At 42.0% G+C, this 27,952-nt stretch overlaps 1 protein-coding gene across 1 annotated transcript; it reads left to right on the forward strand.

Moving 5' to 3' along the window:
* Positions 1–15,127: 15,127 nt before the first annotated feature.
* HBP1 (HMG-box transcription factor 1) lies at positions 15,128–27,897 on the forward strand (the record flags this gene model as incomplete). The annotated part of the gene is made up of 10 exons (XM_082014161.1): positions 15,128–15,311; positions 16,406–16,640; positions 17,541–17,673; positions 18,475–18,586; positions 18,694–18,806; positions 19,154–19,310; positions 19,857–20,001; positions 22,410–22,739; positions 26,543–26,684; positions 27,880–27,897. Exons 1-10 carry the CDS (start codon positions 15,143–15,145, stop codon positions 27,895–27,897), a joined length of 1,554 nt encoding a protein of 517 aa, XP_081870287.1. The 5' UTR covers positions 15,128–15,142.
* Positions 27,898–27,952: the final 55 nt, after the last annotated feature.

Here is a 27,952-nt window from a genome sequence, read left to right on the forward strand (position 1 = left end):
ATTGCACATATGATAACTTGCCTTTGTACTTTTGATTTATGGAAAAAAAGAGAAGCCTGTTGTACTAGAAGGAAATATCAGGTAACCAAAATCTATACTCTTGTCATCCTGTATGCTTAATCTCTAAAAGCTACCTATATTTTGCACTAGCTTGATGTGATTAAGAAAAATACTAGAAATTACTTGTATGGCAGTAAACTACAATCAAGGCCATAAATGCCAGTCACGATATTTTCAATATTGTTGGTTATATTTAAAGTTTCCTTACAATAAACAACACTTTTATATATAAAAATCTATGTTTCTTGATAATGTTGTGTTTTAATTTCATAAAGTTACAAGTGACCTATTTATATTTGTTTATTAAAACATTCATAATTCTTAACATTTTCATGTTGATTTTCATAAATGATGTTATGTGGATGCTCTGTCTACTCAGAATAGATGACATGTTGGTGTGGTAGCTGTCATAGCTACTTTGTATTTGATGACTTGCTTGGAAAAAAGCTGTGGAGTAACAAATTTAAGATAATCAAGAGACTTTGGATTTTCTGAGTCCCAAAGTACAGCTTCATTTTGCAGCAGTTTTATTGTGTTGCTCTTGGGGACTGCATGTTTCCTGGAATTTTCTTTGTTGGTGAGTTCAGGGGGGGTTAACCAACAGTAATAAATTGTCACTCTGTAAGTGTTGTCCAAATCATTATATCCTTCATCAGTCAGCACCTGGGATTTCTCCTGGATCTATTCATACTTCAAACATGCCAGTCTTCATGTCATAAATGTGGTGAGTGTTCATCCTAAGAAGGAAATCATACCAAGTCACTGATTTTTAATGACCTTTCAAAAAAAGGTAGATCGTTCTAATAATTTTAAACAGTACTATGTCATGTTTATCTTACGAGACTATCTGTGTCCCTAGTTAGATTACCTGATGCTTCTGTTATTAAAGATTTTTATCGTCCTTGTTTGTAGTCAGGTTGCTAAAGGAAGGGAACTTTGGCAATTACTTGGCACATACGTATTAGTTTGTTTCTCTCTTCTCTCCCCAACCTCACCAGCGATTTATAATTCTGCAGATGTTTTAAATGAATTTGACAGCTGGCTAAGTTCTAAAGAGGGGGGAAAAAAAAATGTTCCAATGAGTGTGTTGAAAATATGCCCCTCTGGGTGAGGAGAGAAAAGCCTGAGAGAAATCCTGTAAAGAAGGGCATTCATGGGCTCATGTGTTACTAAGCAAAAAAGAATCCACATGGCAGCAAATGTTTACAAATGCCTTAACCCTGAGGAAAAAATTCAACCGCAGCCCTCAGTTCATCACAAGATGGAAACCCTGAGGAAACAAGCTTCCTTGGTCCTAGTGCTGATGCTGTCACTTTTTTAATGTCATTTGTTTGTGCTTCATGAGATTTCATTCAAGTTCATCTGGAATAAACACTTCTGAAATCATTCCCTTCTGGATCTCATGTTTGAGGTCCAGAAGTGACCAACTGTGGAATTCTTGGGGCAAAGCTGTGAGGAGCATTCTGAAACCATCTACAACCTAAACCACTGTCACTCCATCTTCTTTCCTCCTGTTGTCTTTTGTATTCAGTAAAGACTATTCTGGTCCTTGCTGGAATGGTGTGTTTGGTTTTTGTTTGGTTTTGGTGGTTTTGTTTTGTTTTCTTTGAAACATTTGGTGCTTTAGGCTTTCTATAAGGTGACTCTGGGATAGTATGTCACGATTTGTGTGATTTTGTAGTTTATGACACACTTTCCGTGGCAAGCATTACTGTTTTTTCAGTATCGGGAGTTCCCAGATATGCAAAATCAGTATCTGCTGGTCATCCTTCACAGACCTGGCACAGCAAATTCCTAGTCGTCTTTTTTTCAGACACTTACTGCATCTGGTAGCTTTTGCTGAACGAGGGGCTTTGCTGAAAGTCAGTTTTCCACAGCACGGACATTCTTACATGCTCTTGCTAAAGTTTTTGTTAGTTCAACGCTCTTTTTATCCATTCATACATGCGATGATTATAGGTGTGTATTTTTTTTGAAGCTTCTAAGATACTTTCCTGTGTCTGTAAATATTACTGCAGTTTTCTCTGGGAGGAATTGCTAGATCTGTGATGTTGACTGTCTTACAAAATTTAAGATCACTTTCAATTCATTCTGAAAGTTATCTTTTCCTCAGATATATACCAAGGCTGTTGCCAAGTTCTTAAGCTACTTTTTGGCTCTGAAAGATGCTTAGCAGGCTGGACACTCTCACGTCATGGACCAAAGGGAAGCTGTGAATAATCTTGGTATGATATGAAAAGCCAGAAGAAAATTATATTTTAACATTGTCTGTTTCCTCACTGCATTTCTCTCTTTCTAAATTATGTTTATTCTGATAGTCAAGTGAAGAGCCAGTGGCAGTAGGGGGATGTAAGGCAAGTGGAGTGCCTGGCTAGGTCCGTGCTGGGGTGCAGTGGTCTGGTTGACCAGGCAGCGACCCTCTCTCCCTCATCCCTTTTGTCCCATCCCTGTCCCTTCTATGATGGCAAATCAAGCTGAGCTGGAGTGCAGTAATGGCGTTGCCATGGCTGTGTGAATACTGTGGGTAGTATGTGTGTAGGGTTGTGTTTATTCCTTAGAACTGGTAGAGGTATATGTATATATGGGGAAACAGGGAAACAAAGGCCAAACTATTACATAAAAGAAACTGTGCCCAGTCAAAACTGTGTGAAAAACACTAAGGTTATACTAGGCCATTGTGACAGTATCTGCTGACTCAATTTTTTTCTTATTGAGGTAAATTAAATTAGGACAGCCTAAAAAAATAGCATCATGGCATGATATGAATACTTTGTCCTTTCTTCTTTGAAGGTATAGAATTATTTCAGCTGAGCAGCTATGAAGTTTTGGGAAAGGATAACGCTATGTGCAGGTCTCACTGTGGAGGACTAATCCCCTGGCATCTGAGTGAGCCTCTGGACCCTGCTTCCCCACATCTCTGAAGATGCTGGAAACACAGTTCTGATAAATGTCTTATTTGGAAAAAGCCATCCAACTTATCACCAAGCTGTATCTTCTTCTTTTCTTTGTTGCTTTGTCCTTGTGGAGTCAGGCAGTGGGACTATTTTAAACAACCTTATCTTCACTGTACCTTTAGGTTTTGGCTGCATCTGTATGGTTCTATCCATCGTAGGAAATTTTATGTGCCTGAGACTATTTGCTGGTACTGGGGCATTGGAGGACCAAAATTCATACTGTTTTCCAGTATTTGTGTGGGCTTACTTACAAGCTGTCCTAGAAGCTTTGTTCCAGCTTTCCATATCGGGTGGCCATATGCAGATGGCCAACTCAGAGTAGTCCTTGGCCTATGGTAGCTCCCAAACCTTATCTGAAAATTATTTGCTATTGTTCCACACAAAACTATGCCAGGGCTATTATAAAAAAATTACAGTAGAGATGATTGTATTCCAGTGCCCAGGAACACCCCCTGGCATTCTAATGTACCAACCAGCATAGAGGGAACCTACAGATCATCTGTAGTCTTCTTGACTTGCTTTTCTGCAAGCTTTGAGCTGGGATAGAGAGTTTTCTTACTTATAACTCTTCTGGATTGTTTCTTGCTATGTCAGATCTTTCTTTTTTCCCACTACTATTGTAATTTTTTGTCTCGTTCTATCTTTGTAGTGATAAAAGTTTAGCTAAAACTGGAATATGTGCCATAATGACATGAAATAAATTTCTCATTAACTCCTGACCTGTCTTGGAAGAAAAAAAAATATCTGGCCTGTTATTTGCTCTGTTTCTCTGTTCTTGAACCACTGCAGGAGGCAAGTGAAGTTTCCCTTCTAGCACTCAAGAAAAAAGATCTTTCCTGGAAGCAAGAAGTCCTCTGTTCCTCTGCTCTGCCTTCCCAACAGCACCCTCTGTGAGGAGATTAAAGAGGTGAAATGTGGGGGTGGGCATGCCTAGAGTTGTCCTTGGGAAGGTGGAGAGCGCCAACCACCACTGCAGCTAGCCCCAAAAGGCTGTGAGAAGAGGGAATGAGTATAAATAGTTTTAGGAGATACAGAAGTCATTGTGAAAGGAAAGAACTGATGTGAGAGGATCTGGCAGAATGGCTGCAGAACAGAGGCTGCTGTGTTGGGTAGAAGTGGAAGCTGTGGTGAGCAGGGTTGCTCTGATGTCTGGGGAGTATTTAGTTAATTACTGAGGGTGGATGTCTAGATGTGGATGTGAAAGCTTCCGCAGCAGAATTAAAATAATGATACGCCGTATTTCAGAGAGTCAGCAGTAGCAGCTGTGTCGTAAAGACAGGACAGCACATTGGCTTTGAACAGGAGAGATTAAAAGTAGAGGTAGGCACAAACCAAATACATATTTTACTAATATGACTTTGTAATATTATGCTTTTTTAAAATCTACTTTGTGTCTTCTTAACTTTGTGGTTGGCAATTTTAGGAGGTAAGTAGCTAGGATGCACATTTTTCTGTATCGCTTAGGGGCTGGTGCCGTCGTCAGAATTTTGGGTTTTTTGACCACGGGGCGGTTTACACAGCACCAGGCCTGCTCACAGCTGATGGAGTGCAACTGACGCCAAGGGGCAAAAGGATTCTTGCTCATGAGCTGGCAGGCCTCATTGAGAGGGCTTTAAACTAGATTTGGAGGGGGGAGGGGATAAAACCGGGCTCACTAGAGTTGAACCTAGGGGTAGGTTCAACGTGCCAGAGTTGAAATCGATAGCCCAGCTCAGGTGCATCTACACCAATGCACGCAGCATGGGCACCAAACAGGAGGAGCTGGAAGCCATTGTGCAGCACAACAGCTATGACGTAGTTGCCATCACAGAAACATGGTGGGATGCTTCTCATGACTGGAGTGCTGCAATGGATGGCTATAAGCTCTTCCGAAGGGATAGGCAGGGAAGGAGAGGCGGTGGGGTGGCTCTGTATGTTAGGGAGTGATTTGATTGCATAGAAATCAAAGATTGTGAAGACCAAGTAGAGTGCTTGTGGGTAAGGATGAGGGGGAAGGCCAATGAGGCAGATACCCTGCTGGGAGTCTGTTACAGGCCACCCAACCAGGATGAAGAGACGGATGAGACATTCTATAAGCGACTGGCGGAGGTCTCGCATTCGCTGGCCCTTGTTCTTGTGGGGGACTTCAACCTACCGGACATCTGCTGGAAGTATAACACAGCAGAGAAGAAACAATCTGGGAGGTTCCTGGAGTGTGTGGAGGATAACTTCCTGACACAGCTGGTGAGTAAGCCCACCAGGGGAGGTGCCTTGCTGGACCTGCTGTTTACAAACAGAGAAGGACTGGTGAGAGATGTGGTGGTCGGAGGCCGTCTTGGGCTTAGCGACCACAACATGATAGAATTCTCAGTTGTGAGTGAAGTAAGGAGAGGGGTCAGCAAAACTGCTATCATGGACTTCTGGAGGGCAGACTTCGGTCTGTTCAGGTCACTGATTGAGAGAGTCCCTTGGGAGACAGTCCTGAAGGACAAAGGGGTCCAGGAAGGTTGGACAGTCTTCAAGAAGGAAATCTTAAAGGCGCAGGAGCAGGCGGTCCCCATGTGCTGTAAGAAGAGCTGGCAGGGAAGGTGACCGGCCTGGCTGAACAGGGAGATTTTGCTGGGACTCAGGGAAAAGAGGAGAGTTTATCACCTCTGGAAGAAGGGGCAGGCAACTCACGAAGAGTACAAGGATCTCGTTAGGTCAAGCAGGGACAAAATTAGAAAGGCAAAAGCCCAGCTAGAGCTCAGTCTGGCCACAGTCGTAAAGGATAATAAAAAATGTTTTTACAAATACATTAACAACAAAAAGAGAGGCAAGGAGAATCGCCATCCCTACTGAATATGGCGGGGAACATTGTCTCCAAGGACGAGGACAAGGCTGAGGTACTTAAAGCCTTCTTTGCCTCAGTCTTTAATAGCCAGACCAGGTATCCACAGGGTATTCAGCCCCCTGAGCTGGAAGATGGGGATGGAGAGCACAATGTACTCCTCATAATCCAGGAGGAAGCAGTCAAGGACATGCTAAACCACCTGGACACCCACAAGTCTATGGGGCCTGATGAGATCCACCCGAGAGTACTGAGAGAGCTGGCGGAGGAGCTTGCCAAGCCACTCTCCATCATTTATCAGCAGTCCTGGTTAACAGGGGAGGTCCCAGAAGACTGGAGGCTTGCCAATGTGACGCCTGTCTACAAGAAAGGCCGTAAGGAGGATCCTGGGAACTACAGGCCTGTCAGCCTGACCTCTGTACCGGGGAAGATTATGGAGCGATTGGTCTTGAGAGTGCTCACAGGGCATCTGCAGGACAACCAAGGGCTCAGGCCCAGCCAGCATGGGTTCATGAAAGGCAGGTCCTGCTTGACCAACCTGATCTCCTTCTATGACCAGGTGACCCGCTTAGTGGATGAGGGAAAGACTGTGGACGTTGTCTACCTGGACTTTAGTAAAGCCTTTGACAGCGTCTCTCACAGCATTCTCCTGCAGAAACTGGTGGCTCGTGGCTTCGACGGGTTTAGTCTTTGCTGGGTGAGGAACTGGCTGGATGGCCGAGCCCAGAGAGTTGTGGTGAACGGCGTTAAATCTGGCTGGCGGCCGTTCACAAGCGGTGTTCCCCAGGGCTCAGTTCTGGGGCCAGTCTTGTTCAATATCTTTATTGATGATCTGGATGAGGGAATTGAGTGCTCCCTCAGTAAGTTTGCAGATGACACCAAGTTGGGTGGGAGTGTTGATCTGCTGGAGGGTAGGAGGGCTCTGCAGAGGGATCTGGAGAGGCTGGATCGATGGGCAGAGGCCAACTGTATGAGGTTTAATAAGGCCAAGTGCCAGGTCCTGCACTTTGGCCACAACAGCCCCATGCAACGCTACAGGCTTGGGGAAGAGTGGCTGGAGAGCAGCCCGGCGGAAAGGGACCTGGGGGTGCTGGTTGACAGCCGGCTGAACATGAGCCGGCAGTGTGCCCAGGTGGCCAAGAAGGCCAACAGCGTCCTGGCCTGTATCAGGAATAGTGTGGCCAGCAGGAGTAGGGAAGTGATCGTGCCCCTGTACTCGGCACTGGTGAGGCCGCACCTTGAATACTGTGTTCAGTTTTGGGCCCCTCACTACAAGAAGGATGTTGAAGTGCTGGAGCATGTCTAAAGAAGGGCAACGAAGCTGGTGAGGGGTCTGGAGCACAAGTCTTATGAGGAGTGGCTGAGGGAACTGGGGTTGTTCAGTCTGGAGAAGAGGAGGCTGAGGGGAGACCTTATCGCTCTCTACAACTACCTGAAAGGGGGTTGTGGCGATGAGGGTGTTGGTCTCTTCTCCCAAGTAACTAGTGATAGGACAAGAGGAAATGGCCTCAAGTTGCGCCAGGGGAGGTTTAGATTGGATATTAGGAAAAATTTCTTCACTGAGAGAGTGGTCAGGCATTGGAACAGGCTGCCCAGGGAGGTGGTGGAGTCGCCATCTCTGGAAGTGTTCAAAAAACGTGTGGATGTGGTGCTTCAGGACATGGTTTAGGGGACATGGTGGCGCTGGATTAATGGTTGGACTTGATGATCTTAAAGGTCCTTTCCAACCTAGTGATTCTGTGATTCTGTGATCTTTATTTTCTGTTTGTGTAGTCTCTCCTCCTTATTTTGTGCTTCTTGGTAGCTATCCATAATGTGACAAGAACTCGCAACTAACACTTGCCAATCCCCCACCTTATTTTCTACCTGTCTTACAACAGCAGAAGCAACTGAATCAGCAAAACTACCAACAATGTCCGTGTTACACAGTATTGATTCATCCTCTGAGCACCCATTCATTTTGGGCATGGAGTAAGGTGAGGTAGGGTGTGTGGAGGGGGACTAACGATTTAATTAGAGACTAGGCATCTTAATTCTGAAACTTGGAAGACACATATTTGACTTCAACCAAGGGGTTAGTAAGTAAGCTTTGATAGTTCTATGTGTCCTGCTGCCATCTACTGCATGAACTACCTGTCTTTTTACTCATTTTCTCTTACATTCTCACTGAGTAAATGTTAATTTGATATATGCAAAGAAGAAAAGGTAGATTTGAAAATAAGAAAGCTGTTATGTGTCTGTTTTCAGAATCTCAAAACAATTCAGACACCTTTACAAGATCTTAATCTCAGTCCTAGGTAGGATTCATATTTTTGTGCTTTCTGGGTATGTCATAGATGGTAAATGTGATATTGAGGCTGTAATTCAGCAGTGGTATTTACTTGTCTAGACCTGTATCTGCAGTCTGGGCCAGTGGATCTTGGAGACTGGGCTTCACACCTAACACTTATGCTTAAGTTTTTGCAGAGAACTGTGAAGCTTCATGGCAAATAGATTTAACATTTATTTTGAGAAAAATGCTTTTCGTTTTGGGTAGAAAAAGTATATAGTGGGGTGGAAACATGCGCCATAACAAGGCACGAACCTTTAGGCCAATTCTCTTTTTCTGAAGCATCTGATGGGGCTTGAGACAGCATTTTATAGCTTCTTGATCCGGCCTCTGCACTCTCCACCTTCCATGCTGTAGCAGACAGGGCTTTCAGAGGAGTAAGCTGTGATTTTTTCCTTGCAAGTGGCTGTACCACAAGCAGAGTAGCCCATTTGCAGAACAGAAACATCTGCATACATAGGTCTTCTGCCAAGCCTCGATCTGGAAATGCAGGGTCTGCAGTAACATTCATTAAAAACCCAAGAAGCTTGGGTCTCACTCCAAAGAGCCTAAAGGCTGTTTAGATGTAAAAGGGAGATCAAAAGAGAAAGGGGAGGAAGGAACACAGCTTTTAAGTTAGTTTTATTGTGATGTAAAAAAGATGATCCCTAGTGTACCAGTTTTCAATTTATTAAAAAATGTATTTTAGAGTGAGGATGCCATGAAAGCTTTCTCACATAAAGGTGTATCGGTTATTTAGGAAAAGCCTGAATTCTAAATATAGGAAAAATCTGGGCTTGTGGGATGTAGGGTTAGACAGTTGGTGTTATAATAAGCTGTCTAGTCGCTTAATAGTTGAATCTCAACATTAATTTTCAGATTTTTCCTGGAGGCATTTGTTCAAATAACTCTTTTGTTTTCAAACTGGGAGGGTTCCTACGTAAAGGGTTGGTTTGTTATGTGACTAAGCACCGAAGATTTTGAGTTACATTCCATAGCATTGTTTTTTCTACTTTTTTTTAAGCTAAACTTGCACACATACATATAAAAAGTAATAATTTCCAATTCACACTGCAGAATGTATTACATGTTTTTGAAAGTAATGTCTCTCTTCAAACAGTGCCTACAGATGGCAATGACTTTATTAACAGGCAAACTATTACTCCTTGGAAAAGCCAAATCTTCAGCTGACGTGCTGATGACATCTGCATAGCGAGTGTGTTTTGATGCGAAGAACAATTTTGCTGTGTGTGATTTAATTTTTTTTTTCCTTTTTCAATTGCATTGCCCTTGTAGACCTGTGGAAACAGTAAAACCAGCATTCCCTCTAGTGGCCGTTTACAGCATGTTTCATGGGACACAAAGCTTGCGAGAACTCTAAATACAGAACCATCTCTGTTTAAATCGTAATAGTTACCTTCTTTTGGCATATTTTCTCACATAACTATGTTAGCGTGCCTGAAAGTCACAACTGTTGTAGATACCACATTACAACAAAAGCTCTAACACAGGATTTAGGACACGTTCACATGACTGGCATGATATTGAAAATAGGATAAGGTAAAAATGTATTGGATCATGCACGGTCATGTATCTTATGATGAGGATTTAGCCAGGGGAGAGCAGGAGCCCATTCCTGGCTCTGCAGTCTCCCAGTGTTATTGTGCCAGTGGGTAAATCTCCCAACAGCTGTACTTTCATTTGCCTGTGAAACAGAAGTTGTGTCGAATCAAACCAGGGCATTATTTTGCCAATAAAGGTACGGGAATGGCTGGGAGGCACTAATGGACTGATAAACCTGCATGGATTTAAAAAAAAATAATTTATTTTTACCCCACCAGCTTCCATTTTAGACCTAGGCCCCACAACACTGTCGTCTTAATGAAACGAGGAGGGAAGAGGCCGGAGCGGAGCCCGAGCGCAGCTGCTGACTCATTCTCTGACCTTTAGCAACCTCCTTTAAACCCCGCACGCCGCAGTCTTTATTTGGTGAAACGCGAGCGGCGCCCGTTTCGTAACAGCGTTTCGGAGCGCTAATTAATGGTGGTAAATCACGAAAGGTTCCGGGCACCCCCGGGGATCGTTCCAGGCTGGCACCAAGCCGGGACCCAGCCGCCGTTTCCACGCCGAGGCCGTGAGTCAGCGCCCCGCCGCTGAGGCCGCCGCCATCTCGGGGCCCGCGCCGCGCCCGGCCCGGCGGCGGGAGCCGGAAGGGCCCTCCTGCCGCAGGAGAGCGCGGAGGCCGCTCCACCACTGCCTCCTCCGCGGCAGCACCAGGTCAGGCGGCGCCTCTCCGCGCTCGGGTGCGCTGCGGGGTGGGGGGCCCCTGACGGGCGGCCAGCCTCGGCGCAGAGCCCGGCAGGCGGCTGCGGGCTGGGGCGGCCAGCGGCGCGGGTACACGTGTCCCTGTGACTCTTGTTTACTAGCAGCCGAGCGGCGCGCGGGGCATCCTGGGAGCTGTCGTCTTATCGCGTCCAAGTCGGCAGGCGGTGGCGGTAGCGAAGACTACAGCTCCCAGAATGCCTCTCCGCGAGCCTGCGGAGGCGTTGGCCAATCGGAACGCTGTCTGGGGGTGATTGATGTGCAGCGCGGTGCAATCCGCCGCGCAGGAGAGTCAAAACATGTCCGCCCTCCGGTCGGATTCCTGATAGGCAGTCTGGACAGCCAATAAGAAATGGATGCGGCTTGAGCAACGTCGTGTTCGACCACTCAGCGACCGAGCAGCGCTGGGCTCGGGCGGGACTCCGTTGTGGGGAGGAGGCGGGGGGGGGAAGCTGAGGGGAATTTGGTAATGGCGACGGGTTTGGTAAGTGCAACAAAGTTTGGAGCTGCTGCTTTTGGGGGGCCGCGAGGCCTCAGCGGGGGACGGACGGGGTCCGCCGGGCTGGAGGGGAACTGCGGCGGCCGCGGGCCGAGCCGAAGAGGCCGCTGGGTCCTGGCTTTTGGCGGCGGTGGGAGCCCGGACATTGTTTACTGGGTGCAGTCCCTCACCGGCCCGGTGGAGCAGCCACCGTCCCGCACTGCTGGGCTAAAACCCGCGGGGGGCGCCGGCCCCTCTTTGGGGAGCTTCGTCTGCGGCGCCAGACCGCGAAAGCAAGCGAGATGGAGCCGGCGACCCCCCACCTTTTTTTTTCCCCCTCGGGGAGCCGCCCGCCTGCGCCGTGCTGTTAGAGCGAGGGCGCTCTGCCCCGCGCCGGGGCGCCGCGGCTGTTCGGGGAAGGAACCCGGCGCTGGTGGGCCCCGGGGCGGGCGGCGCCGCCCGGGGGGCAGCGAGGGGCGGCGGGGTCTGGGGGCGCGGGGGGGTGGGAGGGGGAGGGAGAGCGCACTCCCCCCCCCGGCCGGGCCGGGCTGTTACGCAGTTCTGAATGAATGGACCCTTGCGCGCATGCGCGGTGCCGGCAGAAGTTTATAAACAAGGGCAGCGTCCAGGCGGGGGTCACATGACGGGCGGGGGAGGGTGCGCGCGAGGGGGCGCTGCGCGCCCGGGGGGCTCGGGAAGGGGCTCGGGCGGGCGACGGGGCACCCCCCCACCACCCCCGCGGGTCTCCGCCCCGGGGGTCACGTAGTGGTGCGTGCTCAGGCGCCTTTAGTTCTGCTGCAGATGGCTTCCTTACGTAATCAAAGTCATGTTTGCTCTGCGGCGGGCGTTTACACGAGGCGGGGGGGACACACATCCGTTGGAGCTGGGTAGAAGCTACGGTCCGGCCTGTGTAGCGCTAAAGGCCGTCTTTGCAAAAACATCATGAATCACCTTCTGAGGCTGTGCGTCTGCGGCGCGTTTCTGGCACAGCTGCGCCAGTCGGGGATGTGGAGCGAGGATCCCTGATCAAAGCAGCGGTGCCAGCAGAAGTCCCTGGTGTAGATCCAGTCTTGCCAGTATGTTGTGTTTTGCTTGGAGAAGCTGTTCTCCCTATTAAACTCCAGTGAACTGCCGCAGGCATAGACCTTACCCGAGACTTCGGCGGTAGGTTGGGGGAAGGCAGGCAAATACCAGGAGAAAAACCACGGGAAGCACTTCCACCCAGGCATTCCTGCACGGTGCGGTTTGGGTGGATGCTGCCCAGTTCCTGCTGAACCCCTTTGCAGCCACAGTCTTTGTTTACTTTTCTCCCGAATTTATTTTTGCCCCTCAAAAACAGACGTGGTTTAATTAATAAGCGCTTTGTTAATATAGGCATTTGTTTTAGCATGACAAATTGACTTATTTTAAAGCACAAATCCATAAACAAATTCATTTAGCTTCCAAAGAAAATGGCAGTCATTACAGTCCTGTGAAGCATATTTCTAGAAAACATCTGTCGCAACAAGTTTTGAATATGAAGTTGAATTTAAAAAAAATAAAAATCTTTACAAGTTAATTAATGACCATTCCCCTTAATGTTCCAAAACGTTGAAAGGCTGAGGACAAGAGAAGCACATGATGTCCAAAGCAGGCTTTAATCAAGTAGAGTAAAAAAATTGAGAAGTAAAGTTGGGCACTTCTTTTGTTTTTCTTTTTAATTCATTTGTTGGAGGATTTTTTGGCTTTTGTACATGGGTGGCTTTGGTTTAGAGAAATTCTTGTGACTTGGAACAACAGTTTGTTTCTCAAGTATCTCGCTTGTCAGACTAAGATGTTGTATCTGTACCTTATCTTGGGCCTTCAGCATGTTGGCATATCAGGACAGGTACTTTCAAATCTTGGCACCTGGCAGGAAGGAGAAGGTAACTTTTCCAAAACAAGTTAGCTTGTTATTTGGCAGGAAAATGGCAAAGGAAGAGGGAAAAAAATAGAGGGAAAACCAAGGCAGAATGGGGGAAAGGAAGGCTGTAGACAAGCCAGAAAAACAAGGAGTGGCTTTTCAGAGTTGATTACTTGGTGATAATCAACAAGGTCCTGACCTGTCCTACTGAGGACTGATTTTTCTGTTCAGAAGTGACTGAGCTTCCCCTCATGGGTAGTAGAGGAGTAATTTGCATTAAAGATGCTTCTTAGAGATGAAATACACAATAAATACTTTATTTGATTCTGTATTCTCATTTCTGTTACCTTCCCTCTCCGCATCCTTAAAATCAGAATTAGACTGCTGTGGCTTTTGCAGTAGTGCCATTTGAGTAGAATCAAACGTCTTTTTATGTTTGGAATGCAAGTTTACCTAAGTTTTGCACGTATTTGAAAGATTAGGACACAAGACGATTAGAAATTTTCCAGTAAAAAAAAATTGACTGATTAGGTCAGGCCTCTTCTGGTAGGGCCAGTATGTAATTCAAAGGGTTGTGTCTGAACTGTATTATGTACAGGACAAGCTGCAAAATGAATGAAACAAATTCATATAATGAGTAAAAACATGGAATATTGTTAGTGTTGGCTGTATGCACACAATATCTTTTAACTGTTAATTAAAGTAGTGCTGGGGTTTTTCATAATTGTTATCAGATTTTTTTTATGCGTTATACTAAGGGAACTTTTAGGATGATAAGCTTACTGTTTCATATGAAAATATTACCGGTTTTAGCTATTGTTTGTATTTCTCTAATCTGATGCATGATAGCTTAACTAGTGGACATGCATGTGATAGACTTCCCAGATTTTCTTTCTTACTTGTTATTTCTGCTTTTTTGTGAGGGACTCATGATTATTTTTTCAATGACACTTCATTAAAGTACAAGGTAATCAGGTTATGGTAGCTTTAATTCATCATCATCTGAAAAAAAAAAGTGGATAACCAAATTACTAAAGACTGGATAACCTTGTTTTCCAGCTTTTAGAAGCAGTGGTTGTGTAGAATAATCACACAATTCTCTGACTGCTGAAGATGATTTAAAATACTGCTTTTGATACCAATGTTACAGTACTGGGATTTGGGGAAGTGAGACTGCAGTGAAACCTACTGGCAAAGGCCTCTTTTACTTTCCATTTACAACACAGTTAAGGATGTTAGCAGTCAAATGTGTTTGAGACTATACCTAGAGTTGAGATAGCAAGGGATGTGAAGGGCAGTGAAAAAGGCTTCTGCAGATACGCTGGTGGTGAAAGGACAACTAGGGACAATGTGGGCCTGATGCTAAATGGCGTAGAAGACGTAATGTCAGAGAGGATGACATCTTTGCTTTGGTCTTTATTTGTAAGGCCTGTTTCCAGGTTCCTTGAGTCCCTGGGCCTAGCACACATGTCTGACGGACTGAGGTAGTAGTTTGGCTACGGTAGAGGAAGAGCAAATTAGGGGCAGGCTAGTTCTCTGAGCCGGACACAGAGAAGTTGGTGAGACTGGATGGGATACATCAGGGGGAGCTGACCAGTCTCATTGTGAGGATGGTCTCCAAAAGGTGGTAGATGTGGTGGCAGGAGGGCTCCCAGTAATTGGAAAAAGGAAAATATCACACCTGGCTTCAAGGAGGAGGATGTGGGGAGACAACAAGCTGGTCAGCCTAACCTTAACCTTGAGGAACATTGTGCAGCAGATCCTCCTGACAGCCATGTCCTAGCTCTTAGAAGGGCAAGAAGGGGACTGGGAATAGCCAGGATGGATTAACAAAAGGCAAATCATGTCTGACCTGTTTGATGGCCTTCTGTGATGGGATGTGTGGCTCAGGGTTCCAAGTTACCTTGGCTTGAGTGGTGGTTGAGGAGATGACCCCGCACACTCTTGGGAGGCAATGGGTACAGGCTGTGGCAAGGGAAGTTCAAACCATGTGTAAAGAACAACTTCTTTACAGCAAGAGTGATCACTGGAACAGGTGCCTGAGAAGTTCAGGGAATCTCCATCCTTCAAGATACCGGAAACTCAAGTGACCAGGGCCCCAGGCAGCCTCATCTGACTTCAGAGTTGACTGTTTTCTGCAGAGATTTTACCAGCTCATCTCTAGAGGTCCCTTTCAAGCTAAATTATGCTGGCATTCTCGACATATTTTGGAGGATTGAGGGTTCTGGTAGTGAAGTAGCCTGTCAGATGCAACCTAGAATGGTTTATGTGTATACAAATTTTAACCTCTGTCTCTTTAAAAAAGTCAGATACTTTGGAGCATCCTAACATGGTGTGGGAAGTGAAGACAAATCAAATGCCTAATGCAGTACAGAAACTCCTTCTGGTAGTGGACAAGAGAACTTCAGGGATGAATGAGTCACTGGAGTTGCTGAAGTGTAATGAAAATCTGCCCTCTTCTCCTGGATATGCATCCTGTGATGAACACATGGAACTTGGTAAATAATACGACCTTTTCAGAAGAAGCCAAATTCTTAAGTTTGTTGCACTTTTCTTATAGTGAAATTACTGGAAGCTGACTGAATGAGATTACTAATTTTTAACTTAAGTAAGGCAGAGAATATGGCAGTGAATTGTGACATCTGAGGATCTTATTTTGCAGTCACACTTCCCTGTAACCCATATCCAGTTCTGACACACTGGCCTGTTGACTTAAATGTGTTCTTGAACTCAATGCTACAAATTTCTGCTCCTGATCTCCAGAGGAGCTTTTTTTGGCACAAGAGTAACAAACACAAAGCTCAAGAGCTCCTCCTAAAGGGAAATTATGCTGCTTTAAATCAGCTGCAAATAGATATTCTGGGCTTCAGTTCTCACACATTGGAGAAAAATAGCATGTATATTGGAAAGTATTGATATAATCAGTGAAATATTAACATATTTAATTGAAGTCATGTAGTGATTAAGAAAAAGGATGGTTGCTTGAGAGCATGTAACACAGACTTTTGTTAACAAGCTGGGCACTCTTCTGCTACTCTGTGTAACGTGAAGCATGTAGCTTATTGATAGGAATTCACCCCTACCAGGCTATATACCCATTTTTAATGACTTCTGAGTTACTTAATTCCAGTTCCCTGGTGGAAACATGGAAAATTTTTACCTCGTACAGCCCCTGATGTTGATAATTTTTAGTGTCACACCTGCTAGGACAGATTCATTTACTTGCCCTTTGTTGAATGTTTTCGTATTTTAGTGAAGCATGTTGCTACTTTTGTATAATTCTGTGGTACAATTCTGTGTCAGTCAGTAGTCAGTCTAGTAAAAACTTCAAAACCACATGTACATTTTTATCTAGTTACTTAATGTTTTCTTAAATTGCTTGTATGACTGTATAGTAGACTAGAGATGTGATTATTTCTGTGGCCATTTTGTCAATATTATGAACAGGGTTTGTGAAATGTTGGTAATTGTGATGAGAAAATAAAATTAGTTACTTCATTGTAGAGCCTTTTTGATTTTTATTTGCAAGATTTGGTGTCAACTAGAATATATCAGTGGATATAATTATGGTAATTTGTGCATTTATTCGTAGATGATCTTCCTGAACTACAGGCTGTGCAGACAGATTCTACCCCACCTGCACTTTTTCAGCTCGGTGCCGATGTTTCACATCAGGAATGTTCAAGGCCTTCATGGAGCCAACATACCTCAAACAGTGATTCAGAAAGTGCTTATTCTTGTGAGAATGGGGTGAACTGGTTGACAGAATTAGCAAATATAGCCACAAGTCCTCAGAGTCCTTTGATGCAGTGCTCTTTTTATAACAGGTACTGACATTCATTTCAATTTTGAACTCTCAGATTTATAGTATTTTGTCTCCAGAAACATTTCCTTCACTCCTCATGCCCTCTGACTTTGAACTGGAGCCCTATTTTTGATCTTTCTAAATAGTAACTTTATTCTTCTACGGAAGATTGCACAGGATTAGTTTCAGAGCCTGTTGCAAAAGCTGCTTAATTGCCAGCCACGAATGAGGTAGGATGGTATAAGGACATTACCTAACCCACAGAAGGCTCAGAAATTACAGGCATTTACTTCATGTGAAGTAGCAGATGAAAAATTAAGATGAATTTGTTGCTTTAAATTCTTAATACTTACTAGTGCACTGACTTCAGGTGTTTTGTTTTTTTTTTTTGAAAGAGGTAATTGGAAATCTAATGCAATGTAGTTTGTATTGGTACTGTTTCAGATTTGTGATCTGTAAATTCCATAAGCCTGTGAGAAGCAGTGTGGGATCTTAGAAATTTCTGGGCTTTACCTTTTATTTGGTCTTAGATTTATAACAACAAAATTAAATGCAGTAGTGTTAACAGTAATGTAGTTGGGTTTTAATCATTACAACATAGTTGTCTTTACGTGCTCTAAGAATGGGGTATTCACCTCAAGATACTTGTAAAACTTAAGCACTGTGACAAGCAGATGTTGATGTGGAGTTACTGTCATTTGCATGGTATATAGAAGCTATGCGGGAGTTATGCTAAATACTCCCTTTGTCTGAGCTTGCACCCTTTAATCATCCCATTTGAATACTGGTGTGTGGGAAGTTTACTTGGTATTCAGCTCACACAAACAAAGATTTGTTAAATAAAAGCATTTTAGAGTAATGGCGTCCAAGTCTTGTGTTGTCTTAATCTGAGATATTTCAAAATACATTTTTTCTATTGTAGATCATCTCCTGTTCACATAATAGCTACCAGCAAAAGTTTACATTCCTATGCACGTCCGCCACCAGGATCCTCAAAGAATGATCCTAACTTCTCCAGGAATGATTTGGATGAAACACCAGTCAGACATGAAAGGGTGAGTTGTTCTGAAACATTTCTAAAATAAAGAAGCATGAGTAATGGGTTAAGCTTTTGAAAAGAGAGGCTAGTTTAAAAAAATCATCTGTTTAATTCTAATTCCACTTCTGTTTAAGCTAGATTTTCTGTTACTTTTCTTCTTAGCAGGCAGAGTAGGCTTCTAGGGCTACATCACAGAGTCTACATTTTGGTGAAGAGATCACATTCTAACAAAGCTCTGTTCCTCTTGTAGTTCCTTCTATAGCAAGCTTTAAAAAATTCTATTAACTTGTTTGCTGTCTCGAAAAGGAAATACGGAAAACCGTCTCCGTTTAGACACACAAAAACTGTCAGTCCTGCTTCTCCCTTTGCTGTGTATTTATTTGTGTCTGAAACTTGTCTGTTAAAGACATGGAGTGATTTATCCCAGTGATTTATCTAGAACTGACTTGGCCCTACAGCTTTCCAGTAATTTGACCATAGAGTGACATGCACTTTGAGTAGTTCTGTGGGTGACCAAGGAGTGATAGCTTGTAAAGTGCTTATACCTAAGCATAAGATAAACGATAGGTATGCGAATGAATCTCGGAGAACAAAACCCAAAAATTTCAGGATGGCACATTTCAAGAAAAGGAGATGAAAGTACTCCATTCATATTTACTGAATGCCTTGAATCTTTGTCTTCATGTTACATTCCTAACAGTATTGAAGGCAGAATGGTGAAACAGATACAAATTAGAGAATGTATCTAAAGACATAAAACACCAGCCCTAAAATTTTCTGCAGTAAAATATCAATGCCATTTTGCTTTTTTTAATAGGCGAATAGCGAATCAGAATCTGGCATTTTCTGCATGTCATCACTTTCAGATGATGATGATTTAGGATGGTGCCATTCCTGGCCCTCAACTGTTTGGCATTGTTTTCTGAAAGGTAAAATAACACATTTCCTCTATTAAGTATTTGTTTTGTCTTGTCTTTTTTTTTTTTTTTTTAAACATAACACTAATCCTTTTTTTTTCCTTGAAAAAATCTGTTAGGTTCTCGTTTGTGCTTTCATAAAGGACGCAATAAAGAGTGGCAGGATGTTGAAGATTTTGCAAGATCTGAAAGCTGTGGAAAAGAGGAAAATCTCCCAGCGAGTCCTTACAAGGTAGCTGTTAGTTCTAGTAGATTAATTTCAATACTTGTAGCAAATACTTAGTTTCTTACATTATCCCTGTGCCTTTAATTACTGTCTTAGGAAGACAGGTTTATACTGAACTTCTCTAGAGCCGATCAGTGTACTATTTGAGTATCTTGCTATCAGGCGATTGAACTGAATTCATTTAGGTATGTTTTGAATGTTATATTTATTAATTTTTTATATTGTCTTTATTGAGAACACTTAGAATGTTGGTATTTTTTAATATAATGTAAGATGATGACTATACACCTATAGCATACACAGGCATATACTTTTCTTGGGGGGGAAATTTTGAACTGTATGTATGTTTACAGGGCTACGGTTCTGATGGTTTGAAGTTGATTTCTCATGAAGAAAGCATTTCCTGTGGTGAGTCAGTGCTGAAGTTGACTTTTGATCCCGGCACAGTGGAAGATGGCTTGCTTACAGTAGAATGCAGACTTGATCATCCTTTTTATGTTAAAAATAAAGGTATGAAATACTACAAGTATACTTGGTTGTATATTAAATATTGTTAGAAAGTGGATGCAGATTTTATTGGCGTCCCATGTTGCTCAAGACATTGATAAAAGCAGTGTTGTAGAATCAATTTACTACCTTAGTAAAGAAATCCAGAATTTGATCAAACAAAACTGTAAAGCTACAGAAATACTGCATATCTCATAAGGAAAGATTTAGTCAAGTATATAAATGGAGCTCAGGAAAACAGAAAAATTGGGGGGAGAAAGGAGAGCTGCAAATAAGGGAGGCTTTTCTCACTTGCTACATGGAACTTCTGATTAAAGTTTCCTGGTTTTGATTACTTTTTTTACTAGAATGAGGTTTTACTTGAGATAAAAATAAGCTATGTGCAGTAAGAATTCCCTGAGTAAATGTTTCTGATTTTTCTTTTGGGTGAAAGAAACTACATCAGAACATTTTTATAAAATGATGTAATTTAGAGATGTAGGATTGCTCCAGTTAAGAACTAGAGAGATTGTCTGGCCGTTTGTCTAATTTAACTCTTTACCACTTCAGGTTGGTCATCTTTTTATCCAAGCTTGACTGTGGTACAGCATGGCATTCCATGCTGTGAAATGCATCTTGGAGATCTGTGTCTACCTCCTGGACACCCTGATGCCATTAACTTTGATGATTCAGGTGTTTTTGATACATTTAAAAGGTAATTTTTGGATAAAGTGGCCTCAGTGGTTTTTGTATTTCATGAGTAGGCACCTTAAGTCTACAAGGATTTGAAGCATTATGTAGAGCAAAGAGAGAATACTTTTGGTGATACGAGATAAATGAGAGGGAGAAATGAAGACTGAATACTAGGAAAGCTGTGTAATTATGTGCTCTGCTAAACTGCAAAGTAGTATCTTGGAGGGAAATAACTTTTCAGCCCCTGTTTATGATCGTTTAAGCCAGATTAGATAAAGCAGTAAAAATATATATATATTATGTATATAAATTCTTCAGGTAAAGTGGGTTATGTTTGAAAAACCTAGTACAGTTTTTCCACAATAGTATGTCTGCCAGCTATTAACTTGTGCTTCATATGCAGCTATGTATCTGAATTATCTGAGTAGTTTCTTAGTAAATAGTGCATGTGCTATGTCTTTAGAATACAATACTTTCATAATTAGGTTTTTTTAATGTATTCTGCTTTTTGTGATTCTTTTCTAATACATCAAACTTATCTAACTTCCAAGTTTCATTAACTTTGAGGTTTGCCTTGCTTTGAGCAAGAGGTTTAACTAGATAACCTTCAGAGGTCCTGTCTAACATAAATTATTCTAAGATTCTAAGGAAATAGTATTCCTCATAAAGATTTTTTCCATACTATTTTGAGATTTCTAGATTTAGTAGAATCCATCTTCTCCTGTGATTTTTAGCTCCTTTTCCGCATCTTTTTTTGGTCCAGTTGCTTTTTGGTTTTTTACAATGGAAAAAATTGAATTTAAAATGCTGTTTTCAGTTCAAGCCTTAGGAGCTCTGCTATGATTTCAGTCAGGGATAGAGAGGAAGTTCAAATTGCTTGTCTTCACTCATTTGCTGTCTGTTTTTTTTCTTCTTATTAACTTCTATTTTGAACTGCATATGTAGAGAGCTGTTACAATCATTATATTTACATCTTACTGAAAAAATTGGGCTTGTGTCTCCTTACTCATCCTGCAGCCTAGCTGAATACTGCCTGGACACTTCAAATTTCTTGTCTCTTTGGGCAGAAGGGAGTAAGTCACTGAGAAAGAAGTATGCAGCAGCAGCTGTGGTTAAGACGACAGAAGAATTAAAAAAAAAAAAAAATTCTGTTGCTGTGTTATGGGAAGGAGATTAGGAATAAGAAGGGCACTGGACTGTTTGTAGAACAGAGGTCCTTTTTCCTTGTGAACTTGCCTGCAAGGTTGTCGGCATTATCCCTTCTTTGTTGCTTTTTACTTTTCTAAGGGATTTTTGAGACAACTCTTCAGGTTCCATCCTTGCTTTTGGTTCCATCCCACAGAAAGGGGATGGACAACCACTGGTAGCATTTCCTTGCTAGGAGTTCTACTTCGTGTTTGGAAAAAAGCTCTTCAAAGCCCTTATTTTTTCCATAAATTATGCAACTATAGCCACATCAAACAGTGGGCGAGTGGAGCCTTAGAGTTATATATATTTATGTTTATTTTGTGGTGGTAACTTAATGTTTTAGATTTATGATCGAGTAGCACCTTTACAAGTGTATTTTCCCCATATGGCATGCTAAAGACAGTATTCCCAGATGGATCTGCACACACCTGGAGATGATGACAAATAGTCTGTGCAATTAAACTTCCTCTGTAGTGGCTAGAGGTTAATTGTAGTTGTTGGTCAACAAAAAATTACAACAGTTTATACTATTTGGAGATCTAAATTGTATGGAAACAACTCATCTAAACTGTTTGAAGTACCTTGAAATGCCAAGGAGTCTCAGATCTTTGTCACTAGAGGGCAGACGTTTGTCAGCTTTGAATGAAATAGTATGCAACATCACGGGTCTTCAAACAATTTCTTAGTCTCAGTGGAAGTTTGGTCTGTAAAACAATAGGTATTTAACTGCCTAGAGAAGTTATTTATAAAATAGTGTATATGATATCATTTCTTTCAATATAGTGGTTTCATATTTGTAATTAATACATATTTGCAAGTGAACTCAACTCTTCCCACATCGGTCGTCCCTTTCAGTACTTAGTCATTCACTGACTAGATTTGATTTATGGTAAGGACAGAAGCAGAAAGAAAGAAGCTTATTTCAAAAGACAGTGAAATTTGAAGACAGTGTGTACTTAATTTATATGCAGTTGGGGATACATGCAGTTATATGGGGAGTTGATTGTACACAGGAGATCTTGCAAAGTTGCAGTCCACCATCACATTGAAAAAACTATTAATTAATCTGCCAGAGTTTTGTGGTGGTGGTTTTTTTTTTTCCCCACTGACATCTGCATCAAGCACAAATCGTGTCACACAAAAGAGACCAGAATACTAGAAATGTAGTACAGATGAAAAGTAAACAGCGATTTTATATGAAAATTACTTGATCATTTTATGATATGTCTTTTTTTTTTGTAGTTATGATTTTACTCCCATGGATTCCTCTGCAGTTTATGTGCTAAGCAGTATGGCTCGCCAGCGTCGCGCTTCTCTGTCTTGTGGAGGATCAAACAGTCAAGATGCTGAGAGATCAGAATGCAGTAGTAAAAACTGTGTGCCTACTGCATCGTCACATCTTTCCTCCAATTCTTTGTACAGCAAAGCTGGCAAAAGCCACAGCTCAGGGACTGCAAGTACTGTGAGTGCCACTTCTCCAAACAAGTGCAAAAGACCAATGAATGCCTTCATGCTTTTTGCCAAAAAATACAGAGTCGAATATACTCAGATGTATCCAGGGAAGGACAACAGGTAATGGTAGAACATTGTAGTTTTGTTACTACTAGTGAGCTAGCAGAATATCTGTGTCCCACCTTTAAATTTAAGTGGAATGAATTTTGCGTTTGAAATAACGTGCGTGTATGTTGTTTTAAGAACAAGTTTTGAAGGATGCTGACACAAAGTTTAATTTATGGGCAGACTTTAAATATTTACAGTGCTTGATAAATTTGACACAAGCCATTTTTTGCAAACCTACCTTCTGAGAAAGCATTTGGGTAAAGCAACTGACATATGTATATATAATGTGCACCGGCAGAGTCACAGATATGCAACAGTCTTTGTTTACACTGATGAGAAATGTTCATGGGGAAAAAGGTACCCAGCTCTCTGCTCAGGTGTTGTGATGGAAAAAGGGAATCTGATTCTTCTAAGTCTTGACATCATATTGCAAATTGTTCAGTGAAGTTACTATCATTTATTCTCAGTCTGTATATCATATTAAATAATAGAGTACTGATTGTTAGGATGTGTGAACTTTCTTAATCCCAACAGTACATTGCTAAATTTTGCTTGTGCTAAAGATGTTGAACAATCTGGTGAAACTTGCAGGAAGGGTTGTATGACCGTGTCTTTGAGGGAGGGTTCTTTCTTAGTTTGTTCTTTTGTTCTTACCTATATGCACTTTCACGTCTAAACATTGTTATGTAAAGATGGCCATTATATGTGTTTTAAATAATATTTTATGCTAATTGTGCATATGTAAATGTAAACTAAAACACATGAACATGCACTGACCATCTTAGGAGATTTTTTAATGTATATAACATTAAAACTGTTACTGTAAAAATTGCATTGTCACATAAAAATTCTAGTACTAAGTCTGGTAAAAACTAAAGGTGACAGGCCTTTGAGAAGCTTTTGGCTATTTCATAATGTTCTCGTAAGGAGGCTGTAACTGGTGTTGAGAAATAAAATCCTACCGTACAAATAATCCATCCTTAAACCCTAGCCAGTCTTGTGTGCCCTGGCAGTGACGTTCTGTAACGTTTATAGTAATTTCAGGGAAGCAGATCTGCTGCCTTCGAATTCATTGCAACTATCGATGAGAAATGGGACAGAATGTTAGCGAGGAAAGTTTATGATGGTTACAGATTGAATTTAAAATGCTGATTTCAAATTGATGCAGTGAACTGCAGCTGCAACTGGATGGATGTAAAAAGGAGTTGAGTATTTCAGTTTTAGGTTTACCCTGAAGGACAGTGATGACAAAGTTACAAGTAAGCTTCAGAATGCGCTGCTCAGTGTCCTATTTGGAAGGTGGTGCATTTGGATGCAGTTTCTTGGCATCCATAAAACGTCCTACAGAAGAAGTCATAAGAGGTAGTGATAATTGATTTTAGAGGCATTCAGCTACTGTTGCTTGAGTGTTGCTGGGGCATTTATTAATTTAGCTGTTCAGAGGCAGCTTTCATGTTTTTTAAATACATGATTACCAAGAAGATTCTGTGCTTGGTTACCTATAGCACCCATTTCTGTACACTGGAGTTACTATGTTTGCTACAGTTACTTTATTTTTCGTAATGCATTGTAGGAAAGGACAGAACTTCAGGTATTCTAACTTAAATGGTCTGCCCTGAGACGAAGTAGCTCAAGCCACGTCAACAAGATAGCAAGCTGTAAATGTTCAAAACACAAGTCAGCATTCACATGATACTTAAAAGTACTGTGGACCGTAAGATCTTACTTGAGAAACTGGATAGTCTCAGTGTAACCATAGTTGACTCGATTGTGCGTTCAGAAATACTTGAATAATTTGAGTAGTGTACATTGTAAAGCTGAAGAAAATCACCTAAACTATTATGAGCATTTGTTCACGCTGAATGTAATTACTGAGTAAACTTGAGACATTCTCAACTACTGTTTGACAGTTTCTTTTGAATTAACTGCAGTATAAGGGATTGCATCCGGCGCATTAGTCTATTGCTAAAATGTTGTCAACTGTCTTGCCAGCATTTTAAGAGGACAAAGGCAGCGTACAGAGCACTGCGAAGTTCTGATGAGGTCAGATGCGCCTAAGGCAGTGATGCAGTAGGGTCAGTTTTTTCTTACTTGTTTCTGGTTAGGAGAATTAGGTCTCTTCTGTCAGGAAATTTCTCTCTACACATCTTTTTTTCAGTCTCAGTGGTTTGCTTGTAGAAGTATTTCCGTGAAGAAATGGAGCATTTGTCTCTGCATTAGATTTTCAAGATTTTTAACTTTCAGTGCCTCAGAGCAGTTTTGTCTCTGGAGGTATAAAATACATATGTATTTTTGCATTTGAAATACAAATTTCATAGTACATTTTTATTTGGAAATGCAATGGCTTTTTCAGCACACCTGCTCTCTCTGGGTCACCATGTTCTTTCCTGGGGGTATGAGTGACCCAGTACAAACTGGTGACCAAAACTAGACAGGTTTCTGGTGCTGTTGATTTACCTCTGCCAAAACATGAAAAATCAGCTAATTGAACTGGAGCGTGCTTACTTCTGATGACAGACCAAAGATACTGGTTCTTAATATGGATAGAAAACCAGAGATTTCACTGCCAAAGAGACAGGCTGTCCAAGTGGGTTTGATGTTGATGGGATCTGGTTGCAGTTTGAGGAGTTTGCTCTAAGGAGTCACCAGAGCGTGTGACGGCGCAGGCTTAACGGCAGCCCCAGTGGAATTCTTGCTCTGCTCTCCGAGTGGTCTGCAGCTCGTGGAAGCCTGAGTGGTACCACTATGTGATCTTGCAGGATTAAAATCCATTTTCTTAGTATGGTGCAGAAAAGCCTTCAGAATTGCTGTAAGTGAAACGCTGTGGAAATGGCTGATGATACTCTGCTCTTCTTGATTCTGTTAGAAAGTCTGTGGATAGCTTTGCTGCCAGCAGGGAACTTCTTCATATGATAAAAGCAAAGTGGTTAGTTGTCTACACTTTTTTCTTAAAGCTGGTCATAGAACTTTCATGACTGTAATCTGAAGCCAAATCATACCTACTCAGTAGTTTAGCAATTACTGATAAAAGAGCTGTTGTTTAGAGATTTTTTCATTCAGCTAAAGGATGGAGTTAAAGCTTTTATGGAATATTGATCCAACATTTGGGAGTGCAGTTAAGCGATATGGTGTGATAATATGGAGAAATGCTGTCCAAAAGACATCAAGTTTGTAAGGAGCAGGAAAAGCAATTCGTTCAGCTTCTGGAAATGATGCAAGGTGTGTTAGAACAAATGGTTTCTTTTGCATAGGAACGGGAACTTACCAGTATGTTCCGCCCACTTGTGTTCTCCCCAGCAGGGATTAAAGGTGGAGGAAGCTACACGCATCTACTAAACAGGCATGGGGGTTTGCAGTTAATCAAATATTTGTTTGGCTGAGGTCATATTCAGATCATTGCCCTAATTATTAGAGAACATATTTGCAGCAAATCTGTCATATGATTTTCTAGTAGGAAAGTAGAGCAAAACAAATGTGAGTTACCATTTGGTGGTGGTTTAACATCCCTATTTTGCTGGTTTATGCAAGTTGCTGTGTATTCAAATGTACACCCTTTGAAATGGTGGAATGTGCACTGACCCATGCTCAGCTAACACACAAGTCTCATCTGTTTAGCCGTTAAAAGAAGTATGAGGAGGTAACCAGAAACATGATTGGTTTTAAAAAAAATTGTAAAGATACAGTTGATGTCTTCTGTGTGTATTATTTCCACATTTAGCTTTTGTCTCCTTTTTAAAGTGCTGAGATAAAAAAGAAAAAAATAAGGGTATTTCTTAACACCCTGCCTGACCATACTGTAAACATTTATTTTGCAGAGCCATAAGTGTGATACTCGGTGACAGGTGGAAGAAAATGAAAAATGAAGAAAGGCGGATGTACACACTAGAAGCCAAGGCCTTGGCGGAAGAACAGAAACGTTTAAATCCTGACTGTTGGAAACGAAAACGAACAAATTCTGTATGTTTGTGAAGCAGTCTTTTTCATTATGCCGTTAAATGCGTTCATGCAGTAGCTACAGTGGTTTTTCTTCAGGAGAAACTGCTGTCTACTTCTTTCTTGGTAGCCCAGACTTTCATGTTACTCCTCTGTGTTGTGTAATCTGCTTTTGGACGGTTGGCAGGAGACAGATCAGGAGAGGGTCTGTCTCTGAATATTTTATGGGAGTTCTGTGAATTCTGTTGGACTGAAACTGAGCATGCTTGTGAAAAGCAGAGGAAGGGCCTTTAATTTGAAGTAACTGAGTTCATAATGTTGTACCTAAATTACATCTGTCTGTTCCCCTCAGAAACAAACTTCCACGAAATCCTTCTCTGTTGTGATTCAGTCAGTCTCCTTTTTCCTCAGTAAAAGCTTTTTCTTTACCGATTTCCATCTTTTTTTCCGGATAATTTATATCAGCATATATGAAGTTATTGAGAGCAAATTAAATTTTTTCCCATTAATCTCTTTCATTTATTACTCTGGTTTAATTGTAAAATAAATACAATAGATTAACACTTCTGTAGGGAAATAAATTGTTTTCCACTTTGTAGAAGGCCATCAATTTAAGAATCTGCAGCAATGTATTAGTAGGTGGTGGATGTATTAGGTAAGATAAGGGTTTCAAGCTAATATATCATACAAAGAGAATATCAAAAAAAGGAGATTCTGCCCACCTGCATGTCCAGCCAGCAGAGCAGGTTGGAAGGAAGGATCCACTGAGGTGTGCAAAATGCCAGATCCCTTCATCAGCCATTTTATGCCTGGGTAGGAGCATCAAGTGTGTTGCAGACTTCAGAGGTTTAAGATTCATCCTCAAAGTACCCCCCTTCATGTGTAGATGAGGCTAACTTTCTCAAGAGTATATGCAAGTGTTACCTTAAGACTGAATAAGAAATGCTCCAAGTACATACAGCAATAAGAAGCAACTTGGAGAATTTTGTTCACAGCTTGGTCACCTTACCAAGTAATGATGGTGGACTCTAGGCTGTGACAAAAGTCTGGACAGTCTTTTGATGATCAGGGGATTAAATCATCTGTTCTGGCCTTTTGTTTTCTTCTGAGTAACTGGCCAATGATTACAAGTACTTGTGGCTTTCAAAACAAGATTTAAGATAATGTCTAGTTCCCCTTTGCTTGGTGACTGCTGACCTGGTTTTCTCTTTTTTCTCAGGGCTCACAACAGCATTAAACCAGAATTTTCCTGTTAACTCTGTATTTCCAACATGGCTGTTGCTTGATGGCAA

This window comes from Phaethon aethereus (assembly GCF_964289735.1).
Source record: "Phaethon aethereus genome assembly, chromosome: 1".
NCBI classification, from domain to species: Eukaryota; Metazoa; Chordata; class Aves; order Phaethontiformes; family Phaethontidae; genus Phaethon; species Phaethon aethereus.